This window comes from Cottoperca gobio, chromosome 14 (genome assembly GCF_900634415.1).
Source record: "Cottoperca gobio chromosome 14, fCotGob3.1, whole genome shotgun sequence".
Lineage (NCBI taxonomy): Eukaryota > Metazoa > Chordata > Actinopteri > Perciformes > Bovichtidae > Cottoperca > Cottoperca gobio.
The window spans coordinates 8692468-8713749 of record NC_041368.1 but is presented as its reverse complement, the minus strand read 5'-3'; the positions used below and the strand labels follow the sequence as shown (position 1 = coordinate 8713749).

The following is a 21282-nucleotide window of genomic DNA, read 5'->3' as shown; positions in this document are numbered from 1 at the left end:
AGCGCAGCAATAAAGAGTTGATTGTCATGTTATGATGTAGAATAGTATACACTGAGTTTCAGTTGTCGAAAGAGTTTTAGAGAGGTCTTGATTCAACTTTATAGTATTTGGAGGATGTAGTCTGTGGTGCTGTTGAATTGCATTGCAACTGAGTGCATTTTTAAGGACAGGAAAGACATTTTGCTCGTTATTTATGTGTTCTGGCATAAAAACACTGTGAGGTCCAGTTTTCAATATAAAAGTGCTTGTCTTGGTTTTATTTGCGTTCTAACAACAAGTGTCTGGATACAATCTGCACTAGATTATGTCATGTAAACTATCTGCCCCACTAAACTACAATAAAGCGAGCGGACCAGGGCTTTGAAGTGCAGCAGAAAAGCACCATCTGCAAGAGATGTTTGATAAAAGAGCAGCTTAAGGCCAGCACTGTAAATGGACAGATAAAATACATATCACTGCGTGTGAGTGAGAGAACAAAGTGCATTAATCCCGCTTCACCCTGTTCACTTTAAAACACACAATAATATGAGCTTCAGATAAGTAAAGTTACACTTTTGTCTTTTCTGCTTTCCTCCAGCTGTCATCCAGTCAGTGATCATGGAGATGACTGATGAGACGGTCACCTGCTCCTCTCACAACATCTACCCCGTCCCTCAGGTGACCTGGGCCACAGATCCGCCCTCTACCCAGGAAGCTCTGGAAAATTCAACCATTAAAACCACAGACCACAAGGGTTTGTTCACTGTGGAGAGCACGTTGAGGATTCTGGGTAATATCTCCAACTATACCTACTTCTGCTCTTTCATAGCGGCTGACAAGACCCAGGTGTGGATTGCCTCTCGGAAAAACCAAGGTGCGTTTTTGTTACACAATGATGTAGTTTTCATAAAGACGAGGATTTCTGAAAAATCAAATCAAAAATGTGTATATCTTTCAGAGGGTATAACACAGGAAGAGGGTCATGCACTGTCCATCCCGTGCATCGCCCCACACAGTCTCCAGAATTTCTCCCTCACCTGGACCTTCACCTCGTCCAGTGAGCCAACAGTTATCTTGAGATATGACACAAAAACCAGACACACCTTTAATCTGTGGGAGGGTCAAGCTGAACTGGACCAGGATCTGCTTCTTCTGGGAGACGGATCTCTCGTGCTTCACAAGCCAGACATCGAGGAACACTCTGGGATGTATACCTGCACCCTCTCAGGCCTGCAGAGCAGACACATCGTTCAAACCAAAGTAAACATCACTGTTCCATCAATAAGTGAGTATTATTGTCCTTTTCTGGGGAGATGTAGACTCTATAAATCCAGGAAGGAATATAGAAACAATTCACTGAAATAAATGTGCCATGTTTGCTCTGCAGGTGAGGACGAGCAGAGTGTGCAGAGGTCATGGTGGAGCACTGCAGCTTCTGCAGCGTTTTTCTTATTCACCATCACTGTCGCCCTCCCTCAATGTGTAAGGCAAAGGGGTATGTAAGATATTCACTCTATAAAGTACAAAGCTGTAAAATAATTCTCTGAATTCAGCAGTGTAGTGCAGTGCTGTATGTTAAAACTATGAACCAGAAATTGTCCCGAGAGCACAAATCCCCTCCACTGCAATATAATCATTTAGCTTTTTTTAATGATAGAAAAGTTGTTTACAAGTCAAACTGCTGCTGGATGCAGATTTGCAAAAAAGTACTCAACAGTATATCTTGTGCTCAATATTGACAAATTGGAAATCATTTCCAATACAGTTCAATATCAGATGCAATATCTCCTCTCTTTCTGCTGTTAATAATGATTTGTTTCTCTTACTGGTACAGCAGTGAAGAGCAGGAGTGCCTCACAAAGATACAATGTAGCAGGTTTTGCTGAAGGTGGGCTTCACAAACATCTAAATACCACGGCTTCATACATAATCGGACAGCATGGAGTTGAGTGCAACAGACCACAGCTACAGTTTGAAGCACAGGATGAACTGGCAGGCAGTACGCCAAACACAGCGGAGGACTGTACTGTGGCCTTACCAGCGGGTGCTAAAATAGAACAAGAAGAAAAACCAGTAGGAACACCTGTGGAGGGAAATGATGGGCTGCAAACCAATATTGTAGAAAGGGATGGGTTTGAAAACATTGAGCCGGAGCTTCAAATATCATGAACTTCAAGTATTGTGATTAAAGCTTGTGGCCTTGAACGAGCAACATGCAGTGGAGGATAAACTACCTCCAAGAAACATACACATCCAGATTATTACCTGTATCGTATACTGTGAAAAGCTTTTATTGACATTGAGTGTCCGCTTGTTTTCCTGCCTTTGAAATAAAAATAAAGTCATTGCTGAACATTTTCTGTACTTTGCTCACATTTGTGAATTTCATACTTGGTAATTACAGGAATTTTTTTGTTGGTGGTATTCAGGTTTTAAGTGCAGATCCACTTTCTAAAATCTGACATCATAACCATCAGGTAGATAATAGGGTTACATAATGAAACAGATGTATACAAAACATAATGCTTCCTTTCAGAGTGCACAAATAGTCCTCTGAGGAGTTCCCTCCCACTTACTTCAGCTGTTGTTTGTCTTCTCATGGAGGATGAGCGAGGAGCCTCCAGTAAGGAAACATCAAGCTATGTGTAAGCATTTATCAGATCATGTGCATCAGCAGCTGACCAGTCCAAACCTAACACTGCCCTTGTTTATACACCCTTTGAAGTGACTCATTTATGAAGACTGAACCAGCCAGTGGAGGAACTTGCCTGCTTGCCAAAGTAAAATAAGCCACAAGACAACCACAAAAGCTCTGTGTGGACGACAGACTCAAGTTTGATTTAGATTATGAACAAATTGCCACTACAGAGAGGGACATGATTAAATTGTCTATGCAAACAGACCACCGGACCAGCGCCTACATTACACCACAGCCATATAATTACAGGCTCAGTGGCAAAACAAACACTCAAACATCTTGTTTTGCGGTTTCAAGTGGACCTTAAGCCAGTTTTTCAAATTAAACTCAATCTGGTCATCTAGATGATATATATGGGTTGTATTCACTATAGGTCTACATCCTGCTAATTTTCTTTATGAATTGCGAGATGACAAAAAAAAAAGCTTTGCTCATTTTGGGGTTACCGTACTCTCAGTGAATACACATCTTTCGATTCGGGCAGTTCAGGTGTGTGGAAGTTGAAATGGGGATCAAACATTAGGTACCAGATGTGGTATCTAGGGGCAGGTGGGAAACACATTAGATCAGACAGAACAAAGTGAAAGATGAGTCAACAAGGCAAAAGTCCAGTTTGAAGGAAACAAACATAGCATTTAACACCCAAAATTGCCTATTGGCTTTGGCCTCTGGTGATTGGGTGAGACACTTGAGACTTTTCCCGCTGTGACTCAGACCTTCCAACAATTACCCGAGTTGGTACACCCATTCCCACAATCTGACACTAATTTTTCTTCCATAGTTCTCCCCTCCTCCCGACTTTCCATGGCCTTTACTCAGAATCACTAGATTTGCTCTACACATGATTTCAGTCTAGTTTAAAAAAAAAAACATACACAGGCAACAGTTTGCAGCTTTAAAGTCTTACCTTTTAAAAAGAACAAACTCCTTAGGACAGGAAGTAGAGTAACAATCCAGCGCTCTATGACAAGTACATGTTTGTGTTGGCAATACATTTAAAGGGTCCCAGTTTACAAATGAGACCCTCCTGAGATTTATAGGTGTCATTTTATTTTCCAGAAATGGTAAAGAATGAGAGAGAGAGAGAGAGAGAGAGAGAGAGAGAGAGAGAGAGAGAGAGAGAGAGAGAGAGAGACTTGTGTGTGCACATATGTGGGGTTTTATGACAAAGACCCCAGCTCTGTGTCTGGAAGTAATCATCTTGTCCAGGCTGCGCTCCGCAGCCCCCTCCCTATGATGTAATTGGAGTTTTTCTGCATGATGGTTCAAGATTTTCAGAGGGATTTTAGGGATTTTTCCAAAGTAACTTTGCATTCATTCTACTCCCTGAACTTGCTACTTTATTCTCTACATTTTATTCACTTGTGTTAACTCCACATGTGTTTTTATTTATTTGAACATAAACAAAAACATATTTTAGATCAAAGAATGACCAAAGTATTAGATATCTTCCATGTTGCAGTGTGGGTAATGTCTCTGACTGAGAGGGGTTTTGACTCTTTGCCTGCACAGTTAAGAGGGGGAGTGAGATTGGCTCTGTTTCAAACACAACGATGGGGCCTCCTCCAGCCTCCACATACTGCTGAAACAACAATCTGAGAGTCAACTTTACAACTTTGAGCACTAATGCCTGCTTTTGCTTTTTCTACTATGGAAAACACACATTGTGGGAAGACTCCTCTGTGTGAAAACTGGGAAGAGTTTAGTCTTTTTTTTATATCGTGAACAAACCGGGTGGACAGCGAGAAAACTGTTGCCATTGTAAATATAATGTGAAGTGCAGAGAGTACAGTTTGAGGAAGGAGTTATAAAATGGAGACTAGACACTGTCACATGACAAGTACAGACTAGTTTACATACTGAAACCTAGTGTCTCCATGTTTGAATATGATATATAATGATAACCTGATACTGCAGCGTATTGATCATTGTGAGGTCAGAACTTTGAATTAGCTGCAGAAAGAAAAACAAATGTGCTGGAGGGGATTAAACATACTGATTAATTTGAGGACACTCAAATAATGAAAGCTAATAGTTCTAATGCTTCCTTCATTTCTTCCTTCCTGCCTTTTCGCTCGCTTTTCTACATACGAGCTATTCTCTATCTGACCAGAGAGGGGCAGCAGAAGCGCCAGATGCTGGAACGTAGACACACACTCACTCTCCCTCTCTCTCTCCCTGTGTGTGCGTCTGTGTGTGTGCGTGTGTGTCTCTCTCTCCTGGTGAGGAGAGTCTGAGCTAAAAGTTGAGGTGGGAAGGGAGGTGAGGGGAAGGGGTCTCCTGTCTGATCCTTTGTCATAGGAATACTTTACTCTGTACTGAGAGAGAAGGACTGCAGCTTCAGCAGCAACAGACGCGCTAGAAAATAACCTCAACTATGTGAGTGGGGCAGAAATCAAAGGTTAGTCGCTTTTCTTGTAACGCAGAAAACGATTCAGTCAGCTCTTAAATGTCCTGGTCGATACAAACAGTGATGCTCCCGGACAATCTCACGCCTGCATTTTATCTAATTTACACGCAAAGTATGCTACATTGTTTTTCACAATAGCACAGTTGTTTCCAAATGTAGAGCTGTGAACATAATGCATAAAATGACTTCTGACTTTGTAACTCAGGCAAATGTAAATGTGTCAAGCTGTTGCAAAAGAAATGTGCAAAAACTCAAGGGAGTGGATTTTGAGCTGTCACGGTTGTCTGGTTTTGAGTCTGAGGTGTTATTTCACGCTTTATGTTTCTGACTTAACATTGCTGGGCAATGACACAACCAATTAAAAAAAAAGTGGATGAAAGCCAGCAGGGATTATAAGTAAGTCTTCAAACTGTTGAGATTGTGTTTGTTTGTTTGTTTGTTTGATGCCTGATGTTGAATCAGGTTATTGTAAAAGTATTGCATACAGTTTACAGCTGAATGATTAGTAAATTGATCCAAAACAAATAGTATTTGCTGCTTTCAGTTTTTTTTTTATCATTGTGAGCTGACATTTGTTGGCCTGATTGACTATAAAGCTAATTTCCTTTTGAAAACCATCTGATTTAGTAGTTTTGTTTTTTACTTTTAATGGAAATAGACATTGTGTTTGTCTGGGTAATGAGTTAGACTTGTAAGGCAACAACGGTTCGAGTATTATGCAACGTGAAAGTATTTATCTTCACAGTGTTACCACACATCTTCTCCATTCCTCAAACTGTTTACATCTCTCTGTGTTTATGATCTGCACTCCTCGGCCGGCCTGTTGTCTGGGTAATGCACTAAAAACTCTTGCCTCTGACGTGAGGCCAGGGGGTTTTTCCCCCTTTTTTTTCAGTAGGTCTGGAGAATGAACTCATGCTGATTGATTGTGTGACTGTGTAAAAGGATACCCTACTTCCTGTAGGCCCTCTCTCCAGACAGCAGGAGCAGAACATCTTGGATCAGCCATCTCTGTATTTCTCTGTCTGTGGATTCAGGAAACAGTAACGTCTGACTTTTAAAAACCCTCTGTTGTGTCACTGGAACCAATTACTTTCTCTTTGTGCTGTTGAAAAATAAAAGGTTTGCGGCTGCATCATCATCATCTAATCTATTATTTATGTTTTTGATGACCAGATTAATTATATACTCAAGAAAAGAGTCAAAAATAACATCTAAAGTCACCAAAGCCTCAAAGGAAAAAAGTATTTATTTATAATGGTATGAAATCGTGAAAAGGAAGCAACAGTTAAAGCTGTTAAGATACAACCTGCAAATATATATATAAATATATATATATATATATATTGCTTTTCTTTCACTAAATTAATGACAACAAATATTTAAAAGCAATCCCAGTCCATATTGACCCAGCCTGAACTCTGACTGTGGCTGCTGTCTTAATGAGTCTGAACACTTTCGAGGACTGGTCATGAACCATAGCTTAAGGTGCAGAGTGCTGCTTTTCAGACTTGGTTTTTATTAGTGACGCTGAGCATAAAAACTTTCCTCCGGATCTGTTTTCCTACTTAGTCTTTAGGAAAATTCTTTCCTCCCTTTCTGTTTAAATATGCACATCTGAAATATCTGCTTGAATTGAGGTATTGTTGTAGAGTTGTTAGAGGATACGTTGAAGGACCGCAAGGCATGGATTCAACTTCCTGTGATGTTTTTTAAATCATTTGTTTCTGAACCATGCTGCTGTGTGATGCTACGAAGGAAAGTTGAACTGATTCAATTGTTAACTTCAGTTTCATACAATGCATATTGCTATTTTTTAGTTTACAGCGATTTCATGTTGTGTGAGTTTCATATTGATCCTCTCCCTTTTCTTCTTCTCAGTCAACAAAGCACGCAGGGCCCAGCTGAATTCTGCATCCTCAGCTTGAGTCAGAGAAAGGAGGTCAGTGTGATGAACAGCATGCTGCCTCAGAGGAGTGCTGTCGCCACCCTGGGCTACAGCTCAGGTAAGACAACATTCAAGACACTTTTTTGTTTCTTGTTATATTTTCTTGATATTGATCTATTTATACGGGTCATTGAAACTCAGAGTAATCTATAGTTCACAGTCTACCATAACCTGGAACAGCTCTTTTTGCAGCAGTCCATGTTCGAGACTTTAAGGATTTCTAGGTTTTAGTCAAATTTGCCGAACTATAGTTTCAATAATGATTATCTGAAAAACAAACACTAAGTTGGGGGGGTCTAGATGATGATACTAGCTTTATTCCGTCATGATCCCTGACAGGAAGTTAAGTTAAATCATTGTCACAAATGTAAAGGGACTTATCATGCTCATTTTCCGGGATGATTACTGTTTCTACTAAAACATGTTTACATGAGTTAATGCTCAAAAAACACTTCATTTCTCACACACTGTCTCTCTGTTTTAGCGCCGGTCTTTTTAAACCGCCATCCTGAAAAAATCACAGTCTGCTCTGATTGGCTGATGGCGAGAAAAATATGGTGCGCCTTTGCAAAAGCTAGTTCTCAAGCCGAGGGTGGATATACTCAGATGGGGGGGGGGCGTTATATTGTAATAAGCACTCATGTGACATAAGAAGGGGAGTTAAATGTGAATGGCTTGTTAAGTCCCATGTTTTTCTTGCAGCCCACAAAAACAAAACTGACTGTGTGGTCTTATTTTACAGCTTGTGGGTCGGTAGGCCCTCCAGATACCCAAATGTATGTGCACAAGCACTGAAAACGTTTTTCATAATGTGTTTTAAGTTAATGATCCAAGTTTTTATTTGACCTAGCAAACCAGAATGAATTTATAAAACTCAAATTTATGAAGGAGTTCGTGTGACAAACATTCTTTAATATCACAACAATGAGTCAGCGTCCAGCCGCCCATGACTCAGAACACTGTCCTCACTCTGCTTGCTAAGATATTTGGGCTGTGATGAAAGTGATTTCTCTTGCAGTCGAGACTATGATGCTTGTCTTGGTCCCCCAGTATTCTTCCATTTTTAGAAGAAGCTTAACCACTGATGTAGCCAATGTTTGTATTGGGCTCAGAACTGTATGAGCGTACATTCTTCACTGGTTCCCCCGCCCTTACTCAGCACATGAGTGATAGCACTTCTCTTAGCTGAGCTGGTGATTAAATAGGTTACATTAAACCTGACTCTAATACGTAGTCCAAAAAGGGACAGGATTCCATGCTCTGCTACCTCTCTCTCTTTTCTACAGACCGTGTGAAGATCGAGCACAGCAACAGTGGCTCGGTGGGTGGGACGTTGCTGAGGGGCTCTCGTTCTAAGGCAGAGCTACAGGATCTGATGGAGAACGCTGCAGCGTAGGAAGAGTGCTCTGGAGGCCAGCTTGAGGGCAGCTGAGTGCAGCCGCAAGTACCTCGGCGTGCCTTCACCTGTTGGATCCCAGTCCACCAGATCACTGTCAATCCTCAGCAATACTGAACGGCCTCCGTCTGCCTCCAGAACCTTTTCCTACATGACCAGCAGCAGCAGCGTGCCTCCATCACCTCGCCAAGGTGAACGCCAGCTGAGCCCTAACGGCTTGCTCCGTCATTCCCACTCCCGCCACCAGTCACAGGACAGTCTGCTTCTCTCTTACGCAGCAGATGGAAGCTCCCTGCTCTCCTCTTATGGGCAGCCCCTACCTCGTTCTCCCAGGGTCAAAAGTGGAGCAGCCAGCGTGCCGTCCAGCCCTCGCATGGGTCGCAGGCTCTACTCTCAGGGCAAAGCTAGTGGAGACTCCAGGCAGAGGAAATACTCCACCGGCTCCCTCAACAGCCTGGGGATGCATAGCCGTTCTCTGCCACGGCTTCACAACGCAGCCGAGCCCCCTGCTCTATCGCTACCGTTACGACACTCAGTGGGATCCCACAGAGGCGTGGGCTCAGCAGGGCAGCGGCGCAGTCTCTCCTCCCTGGAGCAGCCACCAGATGTGACGGTACCAGCCAGCATGCCCAACACTCCCAGAAGGGCCAGCCTGGCCTCTCTGAGCTCTTTGGGTGTAGAGATGGATGGGACAGGATTAGATCTGAGCTTCGGGGAGAGGAGGTTGTCTTTTGGGAAGGGTGGGCTGGGCCCTGGACAAAGGGTGGGCAGCATCAGCTCTTTGAATGGCAAAGAGGAGCTGAGAGACTATCACCAGCACCAGAGAGATGAACGACTCAGGGAGCAGAAAGTTCAGAGACTGGTGAGTTTCTGTTTCCACCTGATTCTTCCACTTTATTTAACAACTTGTTGGAAAGCGTAACCATTAACAGTAAAATAAGTAAAATACTGTAAAATAATTAAGCATGGATCCACTGTCTACAGGAGTGCCAGCGTCTAGAGACCATCTTAAACTTGTGCACTGGGTTTGGGCATGTGGAGAGAGAGCCGGCAGTCTCAGCTGTTTCTGACCTGCAGAAGATTAATAAGGAGTTGGAGAAGCTGCAGGTGTCAGACGATGAGTCAGTGTTCTCTGACTCTCCCAGCAGCCCCGCTCCTGAGAGCTGCTTTGGAGCCAAAGCCAGAGACTTTCAACTGGCTGAGGAGCAGCAGGTCAGCCAGCGTCAGCAGAGCGGCAACAGAGAGGTCAGGTCTCACTCACCGGCTATCAGCCTGAACAGCAGCGCCCCCTCACCCTCCACCCACCACAGAGCCAAAGTAAGTTTTGCCAATTTGTTCCTTATTGACGGGTTCTTATAAAAATCAGGTTAGGAGGGTGAGCTTGAATATCAAGAAAGTATGATACTATAAGGATACATACTTATAAGAAAGTATGAATTAAATTAGGCCTATTAAGCCTACTGTAAGGATTTGTTATAAATGGGTAATTGTATCATTGAGAACAAATCGGGTCAAGCTAATTTTATATTATAGCCCAAAATCATAAGTCACACATTTTCCTCAAAGTGCTTTTTTCTAAATATTTAAACCTTTAACTCATTGTGCATTAAATTAAATTCATTGTAAACTGAATGAACTCCAGTGCTATCTTAACTACAGGAGGGGTGGCCTTTTAGATGGTCTGCATGTTTTTATTTCAAATACTATATAAGCTGATTTCATTGGGTAGCATTTGAACTCTGAATACAACAGTGCTGATGAGTACAATCAGCTGCAAAAATACTACCGCTACTTGACTAAAATATCTGATAAAAAGTATATTATGGGGCTATTTAATGCTCCACTACTCTCTGTTCACCAGCTAACCTTTTATGCTTTGCTGACTTTGGTGCTGGGCAGGCTCTTGGGTACACTGGATTTGCTGTAAACCGCTGCAGCTAGAAATTAGGTTGAGAGTGGTGGAAAGTTGAGAATAATCTAAATATTTCATTGTTGCAGCAAAATTAAGAGGTGAAAAAGAGCTGCAGAGGTTGTGAGTTTGTCACTACTAGTCGCATCATTGCGAGTTTTCTGTTGATAATAAAATAAAAAATCTTTAACAGCAGGTTTTGCATCTTAATAATGCGGGTTTGATTTGTATGTGGATCTCTTTCAGCTAATCGGTTAATCTTCCAAGAGTCCGGCTTTCTGACAGGATACATTTTGACAATTGGGAATTGGCACAGGTGTAAAAAATGAAATCAATTTGATTCCATTTAGCTCTTTTGGTTTCGGGTCCTAGTATTGTGCATGCTGGATCAGAGTCACACTGTCATGGCTTACTAGGACACTTTAATTGAAAAAGCTATCATTCGTCAAGCACAGGTGTTACTCATATAGAATCTATATAAGTAACACCTGTGCTTTTCCAAGTCAAAACGTCTGCTTTGAAAAAGGCCTGTTAAACCTGCAGGAAATAAAGTTTCTGATTAGGGTTTTAGATAAAGAAGGAAACATCTTCCCCAAGTACTTCCACATCTGGTCCTCTTCCTATTTGCATTCATCCCATCCTTTCTTAGCCTTCTCTCCGTTAATTCCTGCTGCTGACTGAGTGAAGAGAGGACCAAGTTGTAGACGAGACTAATGGGGCACTCCCCTCTTGAGGAATGACGTTTATTCAGACTGCTGATAACCGCAGTTATTCAACACATTTCGGTTGAAGCAGATTCCTAAAAAAATAATTTGGCTTTTAGTCAGAAGTTTTGTACAGTAAGTGTTTGCTGTCGGCCGTTTGTACGTTTCCTGTTTATGTGGGTTTTTCACACTCATAAACAGGGAAATCACAGTTGCACAAGACCTCACAGCTTTGATGTTACTGCAATTTGATCTCATCTTTTCTCTCAACAACTGTTTTTGAATGTGTCACAGTGGGAAGCCTCTCCGTGCATACTGAGAAATAGACAAACATATTTAAATTACAAAAATATATCAAATGTATCAAATGCTGGGATTTGTGTTTCCAGGCAGGACCCCTCCTCCACTGTCCCAGTCCTAGTGCTGCTGAGTTACTGACTCTGTAACAGTGCAGTTTCTTTTCCACTCTAGAGCAGTAACAACCTAATGGTGTGTCTGGTTTTAATGAAGAAGTCCTAGTTTTGTTTCAGGAGTCAGCCATTCAAACTCGGGGGGAGCAGGAAATGACTTTATCCCAAAGAGAGTTCGCGTGCGTATGTGTGTGTGTGTGCTGGTGTGTGTGAGTGGAAGAATGCTAGTGTATATGCATGGCAAAGACATGCATTTTTCCAGATGTTTTAAACTCTTATACTGAGGCTAAAAGGATGGAAGAGCTTTGTGAAAATCAGAATGTAGTAAACACATCAACACTGGTAGTCAACCAATGGTTTTTATGTGAAAGACACAACTTTCAAAAAAGTTTATAGGAATTAGATTTCAAGTTGAGAGCGTAATTTCTGCAATGTGTCAATTGTGACAGAGGTTTACAGACTCCAAATACTTCTCTCGTCCACCATCTGCATTCCTCAGAGCAGTCTGTGCAGGAAGAAAGAGCGCTTGGGAAACTATAAATCTTAGTTCTGCTGGCCACATGACCCCAAAAATAATCCTCCTGACGCCTAAAAGAAAGAATACCTGATAATGTATCTCTTAAATGTACCTACGCATGATTATGAATGAATGAATGTTTGTAGGATGTTGGTCGACGATGAACTAAGTGGGAGTACTTTGGCGTGACTGGCAGTGGAGTGCACTGATAGAGATTTCCATTACACCAAGTAGAAAAACATTCTGCCCTCGTTGAAAGCGGTCCAGCTTTGGTTGAGTTAAAACAGCAGCTGCTGTCGTCTAATTCAGAGAAACTGATTCTTTAGGCGGGCAAATTAGTTTAACAACATATTGTGTGCATGGAAAAAAATAATAATCCTGGGTTATAAAAACTTTTATTTCAACCAATATACAATCACCAAGAGACGCTAATACCAATGAAGTTAATGATGTTTTTGTGCATTTCTTGAATGTATCAACAAGTATTTAGATGCATATGTGAAGCCTCATCGACAGCCAAGAATTTATATGCATTCCTGATGTCAATACAGACCCTGGAGAGCTTGCAGCTGAAACAGGAAGTAACGCATATAGAGGAAGAGAGGATTCAAGTTCTGAACAACATAGAGGAGCTGGAGCAGAAGATCAAAGACCTGGACAACCAGATGGAGGAGTCTGTCCGAGAGGTAGACACCTGACACCTGAGCAGATAGTGTTTGTTCTTATCTAGTGTGAGATAAACTGATGACTTATTGATAACTTAAGAGCATTGTGCAGTAAGTTCTCTCAAGCTCATCCCAGTAAAGCAGATGATTTGAGCTTTACAAATCATGCAAGTTGCTCTTCTGTTGTTGTCTTATTCTGTCAGATTATTTTATTAAGTTTGTTCCTTTTTAAGTTGACAACAAATTTATACGGCAGTTTTCTACTCTGTTTTCCGCAGATGGAGGTGGAGTGTGCTCTGCTGCAGGGGGAACAGGAGTCCGAGATGGCCCAGCTGCAGAGGGAAAAAGAGGTTCTGGACCAACTTCTTAAGAAAAAGATTCGTCGTATTGAGAAAACGAGCCACACAGAGAAATCACAGGTACAAATATATCAAATAATGAAGCCATGATAGGTGTTTGGCAGACATGCAGTAGTATGGAGACACGGGTTCTTAGACACTAAAGCCTCAGCTCAAAGCAAACTCTCAGGGAACCTTTCAGTTCAACCACAGCTTCCTCTGACATGGGTTCAGTTACGTTTCCTTTAAAACCCAACAAACAATCTATGTTTACAAGAGGAAATGCTTGCAACACCAGATCAAGGGGGTTCATCACTAATGGAATCTGCAAAGCAGCTTGAAAGTCTGTCTAAAAGACCCTCACCTAAAACTGTACAAATGGGTTTACTCTGTATTCTCAATAATTAGCTCATGTTAGCAGTAAACACCAAGACTCACAGAAAAAACAAATACCTCGGTTCTCATTCTTCAACTGTGCAGCCTGGCTTTTCCTTTTCTTCCAAAATTACTTTCTTTTTGTGTTTATTATCCCTCCTGACCTTGTTCTTTGTAAACCTGTATCCCCTCCTTTACTTTCTTTTTGAGACCCACATTTGAATAGGGGCCAAATAGTTACCATGTGTAAAAAAGATTGTTAGCGCATCTGACTCCAATTTGGTGGAAAACTAAAATCACCTGAAACCCATCATCACTTGGATGGACACGGGATTTAGCACTTATTGCTTTGTCCAAAATATATCGAAGCTTAAATGTATATTATCTTTAAATAATTATCTTAAAAACCACAAAACCGCTTACATTCATGGATTTCCATAAAGGCATGTACAATTTATCTGAAGTTATAGTTCGTTCCTTGTGCCAAAAGTTAATTCAATTTTTAAGCAGTGTATTCTCGTCTATTTATGTATGTTTACCTTATAATTGGGGTTTGTTGTGTGTGCCTTTGCTTTTTTTCTCAGGGGGCTGAAGAGCAGACAAAAAGTTTGGAGGATTTAGAGTTTCAGAAGCTGGAGAGAGAAATTAATCAGGACGAGGAAAAAGAGAGTCAGAGCCAAGAGCTGCTGCGAGAGATCGCAGAGCGTCAGCGTCTTGCAGTCACACGCAAAGTACGGCGAGTGAGGTTTTGTGAGTGTGCATGTAGCATGTATTGCATGTTTAACTTGCAGGCAGTGCTGGCACCGCATCACTTTTTTAAATGTCTCATTTTAAGCCATAAATATCTACAGTATAATTACTACTGTGAGTATTTTTGGAGCATGATAACAGAACATACCTCAACAGTGTCACAAGATCTGAAATGTGTGCTGTTTTATGGTTTAAAAACAAACAAATTGCAGAGTTTGAGATAAGTTCCTAATAGTATCAGATAAAGTGCATTTGTTTAGTGTTTAATCTGACTTTAATATGCCAGAAAATAAAAGATCTGTTAAAGCACATATAAACCCTTTTTATTTGTTATGTTGACCATTTAAAAATAAAAATAAAATGTTTAGGGCTTTTTGTAATTACTACGTTGTGGTTTGTTGTGATTGATCTTACTACAGGTTGTGCATGAAAAAAAAAGCTGCAAAAAAGCATGAACTAATTACAAGAAACAGCAATGGTAAGCATGACATACAATTTACATAGTAATAAAGACAGAGAAAATTAATTGATTTATCAATTGAGGGCAATTCCACGGAGAGGATGCAGAAACAGGGTGAGGATACTAAATGAATGTCTAAAGAAGATGTAATTGTATGAAATCAAATGTATTTCCCATCCCACAATGAGAATGTGCTCTTGTTCTCTCTGCTGCTGCTTCATAATAAAAACACATCTGCAGTATCTGCTAATGTGCAACATTACTGTGCTTCATATAAAGTTCCAGCACATTGTGTAGTGATATTGTGCTATTCTTGTCACAGGAAAGACTCATGACTCTGAAGAAACAGTCCTCACAGATTACCTTGCAGGCTCAGCAAGAAAGAGAACATTTCCAGAGAGAAAAAAACAATTTGCTCATCATGCTTCAGAAGGTAAGAAAATTATTTGCATGCTGATATAGTAAATATTTGATTTAATGTACTTATATAACACATATCAACAACAAGGCAATCCAAAGTGCTTTACTAAATTAGCTAAACTAGAATAACACAGGTATAAAACACAAGAATAAAAGTTACAGTGCTGTGTAAGATATTAATAAATATTTGATTTAATAAAAAGCAGCGGCTAACAGAAACATCTTCAAGTTTGATTCAAAAGAAGTGAGCGTTGCAGCAGAGCCGCAGTTTTCTGGGAGTTTGTTCCAGATTCTGGGGATAGAAAGCAAAGAGTTCTGGATGGTACATAATGGATCAGAAGATCAGAAATGTGTTTTGGCCCTAAAACATTCAGTACTTTATAAACCAACAGTAGTATTTTGAAGTCAATTCTTTAACAGACTGGAAGCCAATGTAAAAACCTCAAAACCGGAGTGATGTGATCCACTCTCTTGGTGTTGGTGAGCTGCAGCTGTCTAATCGAGACCTGTAAAGACACCGTTACAGTAATCGAGTCCACTGAAGACATTATTCTGATTTCTGCAGGAGAGAGAGAAACTGGCATCTTTGGAAGGAAAGTATGCAGAGTTGTCTGAGGGGCAGACCTTTACTAACAACTCTATCAAAGAGGTAGGTGTACGTTACAGCTACAATAGAACTTCCTGTTTCCACCAGCAGAGGGCTCCTCTGTCACGTGGTGAATGGCCAACGTTTCAATCTCTATAATGAGAAGTCCTGTTCATTTTATCACTTCTTATTCTTTGTGATTCCTCTGATCTCTGTGATCGCTGCAGCACTCTCTGAAGGAAAGGAGAAGGAGCAGCAAAGAAAACTCTTCCCACCCGAGTGACAGCCTACCTCATAAGAGGAGCCAGCAGCTCCTCACCTCTTACGGCAGATCCCTGGGACGCATGCTTCCTCCTAAGGTCATTACCTTTTTGTCAAAAAAGTAATCTTACCAGACATTAAAGGTCAAAGAATTATTCCTCTCATTTTAAGCATACAACATATGGTAGAGGCCAGAGTAACACAAATAATGGTGCTCATTCTGATTCTAGACTGCAGAAAACTTCTGTCATTATTTGTTTACGGAAAGATTTGAATGTTTTGTCCCTAGAGAAGGATCCACCCAAACAGGAATTCACAGTTTCAGCCTGGCTTGAGAGAAGTTTGTATTTGTGTGAAGGTTGTTGAGCCTGATCCTGAACAGCATGTGTGCTGCTGTTTCCTCCTCAGGCCCACTTGCCTCTGTCCCAAAGCTCCAGCTGTGGCAGCGTCATCCCACAAGGATTCAGCTTCTCCCCCCGGGACCTGAGCACCCGCCGCCTGCCCAAGAGTGAGTCAGAGTACCAGACTGTCGCATCTTGTCTGCTTCAAATCCATACTGTGTGACCTTAAACCTCAGGCATTATACATGTAGGACAGGGAATGTTGAACTGATGCATTAATCTGGGGCACAGCACAGAGGGAGCCACATTTAGTCCAAATCTGATATCAAAGACGACATGTTTGTCTTAACTGTACATTATACCAGATAGGAATTAGTGATTTTGAGGCAAAATACTTTGCACAGCTTGGTCAAAACATGTAATGAATACAAAGTATCTTATAATGCAATCCTAATACAGTAGAAATGTCATAAAAAAAGTAGTATTATACTATGTTTTTGGTATCAAAGATTAAAATCTAAATCTTTAATTGTTTTGGAAGGTCAGTACCATGCTTCATTAACCCTGTTCACTGTTCAGTGTAACTTGTCCAGTTGCTGCTAACAGAATTTAGATATTTTCACAAAATGTTATCCCATTTGACCATCTAGTTGATGGACTGCAGCCCTGTTGTTGGTCTGTGGTTTAGTACTTAAACATTAAATCTTGCATGAGAGTATTTCCTTTTTTTTACTGTGCTATTTTCTTCTGTCAGCAGGCAACAGCCATGCACACATGAATGAAGACAGACAGAGAAGAAGTGATTTTTGCAGCAGGTTGGTCTCCGAGCCCGGTGTGTTCTTGGACTCCTTCTCCTACCAGGACAACAGCCAGGCCTCAGATACGGTCAGTGTGGACAGCTCTGACAGCATGGAGACAAGCTTCTCTGCCTGCTCGCCCGACAACATCTCCAGGTTAGAGAGAAAGCACCACGACGTACAGATGAAAGGTTGCTTTGAAAGGTTTAGACCGAGCAAATATATGTGTGTGTCAGTTGTATTTTTAGCAAATATTTTGGAGCAGAAAGCCTGTCAAAGATGATCAGGAGAGATATTCTGAAAGAGGAAATGCTTTTGGTTTTTGAAGAGGCAGTGATGCTCTGTTTGTGTCAGATAAGAGACAAACAAATCCACATGGCATCTAACGCTCCATACGGCCTATTGTTTTGTTTCTTTGTTTGTGTATTTATCACCTAGATTTGTTCTGCTTGTGATATATGTTTCACAAACAGGAGTGTCTTCCCCCCTATCAGAGTAATCTGGTTCTTCCTCTGTTTGACAACTTGTATTTTCTATTTCCCATCAGTGCCAGTACGTCCAATATGGCGAAGATCGAGGAGATGGAGCGTTTACTCCGAGAGGCCCAGGCTGAGAAGCATAGGCTACTCGAGCATCGGGTATGGTGCTAAACTTAACTTTAACTTCCTGTGTATAGGGATGTGTGTGTTTGGTGATGGATGTAATTTACACTATGTGGCATGTGCAGGAGCGTGAGATGGAGATGCGCAGGCATGCTTTGGAGGAAGAGCGAAGAAGAAGGGAGGAACTAGAGAAACGACTGCAGGAGGAGACGAGCAGGAGGCAGAAACTTGTAGAGAGAGAAGTGAAGCTCAGGGAGAAACAAAGATCACAGGTATTCAGAATAACTGACCATAAGAGGTTGAAATCTGATGTGGGTTTTTTTCACCGTAAACAATCTGTAATTAAATTGCTTTTTCCATAGTCCCGTCTGTTGACTCGCTACCTCCCTGTAAGGAAAGACGACTTTGATCTCCACGGCCATATCGAGGCAGCTGGACACAACCCAGACGCCTGCTTCCATCTGGCCATCACTGATAAAACTTGTCGAGGCTTCCTGGTCAAAATGGGCGGCAAGATCAAGACGTGGAAGAAACGCTGGTTTGTCTTTGACCAGAATCGCAGGACGCTCACCTACTATGCAGGTGAGTAACTCGTGCTTTCACTTCTCTGTTGAGAGCAGATTTTAAGTTGTTAAGTTTAGGATGTGGGACAAAGTAACTGCAGCAGTGATGTCACTTTGAAGCTATGCCAGGATACTTTGTAAGCTGAGACCGAGCTTTGATCATTGTCGGTTCTGTTTATATTCTCCAATGCAGACAAACATGAGACCAAGATAAAAGGAGTCATTTACTTTCAAGCCATAGAGGAGGTGTACTATGACCATTTGAAGAACGCACACAAAGTAAGTGTTTGCGTGTGTGTCTGTGATTTGTATCGTGACATGCCTCATTTTCTTTGAATAATGTTGATCTCTTTATCCTCTGCTTTTCTCTCTTCATTTTTCTTTCTCCCTCCCACACATGCGTCACCTCACCTCTCTCCCCTCTATTCTTATTTCTCCCTTTTTCTCCACATTACATTTACTATCGCACCGAAGAGCCCCAACCCCTCGCTGACATTCAGTCTGAAGACCCACGATCGGGTGTACTACATGGTGGCTCCGTCACCTGAGGCCATGCGTATCTGGATGGATGTTATGGTTACGGGTGCCGAAGGACACATGCATTTCATGGTGTAACTAATCCCAACAGATCTTCACACCATTACATTTAATTGGTGTGTCACATGAGAAGGTTTGCAGCACTCAAAACACCGTAAACAGCAAACACGCATTGTGTTCATCAGGTCAACAAAAGATTAACTTCTGTTTACACTTGTATTATTTGTAGCCTACAAATCGTGTTCAAAAGCAATGTTTATAATGTAATCATGTATAACAGATCAAAATAATTGATATACAGGTTTCATAATTAAGCTATTTAGTTATTTTTGTTGTTTATGTACCGTGAGAGACTGAAGCGTCTCAAAATCTTGCGCCAATTTAGTAGTAACGTCTTCCAACTTTATCTTTCCTTAAACAAAATATCTGCTTGTGTCATGCTTTCCCTCTTGTCAGAAATGCAATATCTGCGGTACATAATGATGCTGCTTGTCTATAACAGATGCATATCCGCCAAACAGCTTTCTCTAACCTGGCCTTTTGTAAAGTACGTATCCGACATGTTCAAAGCAGAGTTTAAGTTGTAGGTCACCTCTGTTTCTTTGCCTTCTTCCTCTTACCTCCTCTGCCCTTCTGGTTGGACGTCAGGCTGATCTTTTAGATCATCAAGTCTGTTTGTGTCTGCAAAAATGCACGTTTTTATTTCAGCTCAGTTTTATTATTTCTATATTGTCAGTCATATTCAAATGTAATTGGTGTTATTTTACGTTTTTAACTTAATCATTCTATAGCTGCTGCCAGACTACAAGCGTAAGCTGGTCTTGTCTGCTTATTTAAAGCAAGGCTGAATGTTGTCCACCATTAGTATTCCTTCAAACACGTTTCTTTGCATCACTTTCATTCCAATGAGTCCTAATTTGGGTTTATCGTCACATATGCATACTTCCTTCATGAAGGAGAGATAATTACAGGCACTTTTCAGGTTTTATTGTTATGAATTATGAGTCATTGTTGGCAAATAATCTAAGAAAATCTTTCCAAATCACAATGCTACTGTGTTTGATGCCTATCACTGTGCAGCTAGCTCCCTCTGTCTGATATGATGAGGCCATGTTGTGCAGCAGTGATGCTGTGTGTACTGCGTCACCATGTTGCTCTAAAACATTTCATTCTATTCGTTCACCAGCAGAGGTCCTCAGTGCAGAGGTATTGCACTGAAATGACGTAATGCCCTGGCTGATAGGAAACGTACTCATCAATAATCCATATGTGCTAATGCTGATGTTTATGTAAAATAAGTGCATCTATAAGCACATGCATATCAAGTTTAGGGTTGAACAGAAATCATCATGTTCCGGATCTTGAACACAAAATACATTTTTAATAATCATGTTTCTAATATTTTATAAATACCCATATGTGTTATCTGTTTTATTCTATGATGATTTGCAACAGTCTGACTCTATTTGATAATGAAAGATCACTTTTAACAGCACGTGACCAGCTGTTGGTTAACAGGCTGCAGAGTGCAGATGAGGCTCCAGAGCTGACAGTGGTAACGCTCATGTTAACATCTCATCCGCCATCTGTCGTCCAATGTATGAGACACAAGCCTTGAAACCAAAGAAATTACTGCATTTATATATGTTTTGAATAAATCTATGAACAATTTTAGTCAACACAATGCTTCAGTCTTTAATGACTGACATTTCATGTCATGTTTAAATATGAATAATAATAAATCATTTTGATTATGAAACATATTTGTGAAATGTTATGGTTACTTTGCCTCATGAACATGGACATTATAATGTTTATGATCGTGTTAACAATTGGGCGATAAATTGTCCGAAGTTGTATTTGTATAAGCACTGAAAATAAGTTTTATAAATCCAAACATGGCAAGACGATGTGTCTTCCTATGGATATTGAGTCCCATTGCATTATTTTTACATTTATGTAGAATATCATTATTGGAATCAATGTCCCTGTAGTGAAGCTTAACTTGGTCCCACAACCTTTTAAAGGACTTTTTATTTATCTCATAATAATCAATACCAGCATGGCATGTTGTGATCATTAATTAGCTCCCAGTATGTCTTTCTGAAATGTCTCAGAAACTCAAAAAGAAGATTTTCTGGACATCTCATACTATCTTCAGTGTTGAAGCCTTTTTCGGTTTCACTGCATCCACAACATTGTCTGACAGCAGAGTTTGGAAGCAAATTGATCATCTATGTAAAACATGTCTCGACAATTAAAGTGAAGTATTATCATGATGCGATAAATTGTTATAATTCAATTGTGCCATTTAAAATGCGTATGAAGTAATAATTGTTTTATTAGCATGTATACTGTGAGTGTGCTCATTAAGGCATTCATGTTTTAAACTCCTCCCCCCAACACCCGCAGCCTTTCATTGGTTGACCTAGTGGGGTTGGCATGGAAACACAGAATGAAGCATGCTAAATTAGGTTCTAAAGAGGCACATCGTCTCTCCAGAGGCAAAAGACACAAACGCATGCAGACCATAGAAAGCCATAGTGACCTCAGTGCATTATGGGAGCTGTCATATTTGTGACAAGGGGGCTGGCATTAAAGACACACAAACAACCT

General features: G+C 40.9%; 1 protein-coding gene across 1 annotated transcript; it reads left to right on the top strand.

Annotated features, from left to right (window-relative positions):
* Nucleotides 1-4939: 4939 nt before the first annotated feature.
* On the top strand, nucleotides 4940-20350 carry LOC115018911 (pleckstrin homology-like domain family B member 2). Its single transcript, XM_029448171.1, is given in 18 exon segments — nucleotides 4940-5078; nucleotides 6969-7093; nucleotides 8322-8416; nucleotides 8418-9293; nucleotides 9416-9748; nucleotides 12523-12657; nucleotides 12915-13055; nucleotides 13934-14080; nucleotides 14882-14992; nucleotides 15545-15628; nucleotides 15793-15924; nucleotides 16235-16334; nucleotides 16925-17120; nucleotides 17512-17602; nucleotides 17692-17838; nucleotides 17929-18148; nucleotides 18323-18408; nucleotides 18604-20350. Coding segments are annotated over 17 exon segments (3090 nt in total). The 5' UTR covers nucleotides 4940-5078; nucleotides 6969-7038; the 3' UTR covers nucleotides 18745-20350.
* Nucleotides 20351-21282: the final 932 nt, after the last annotated feature.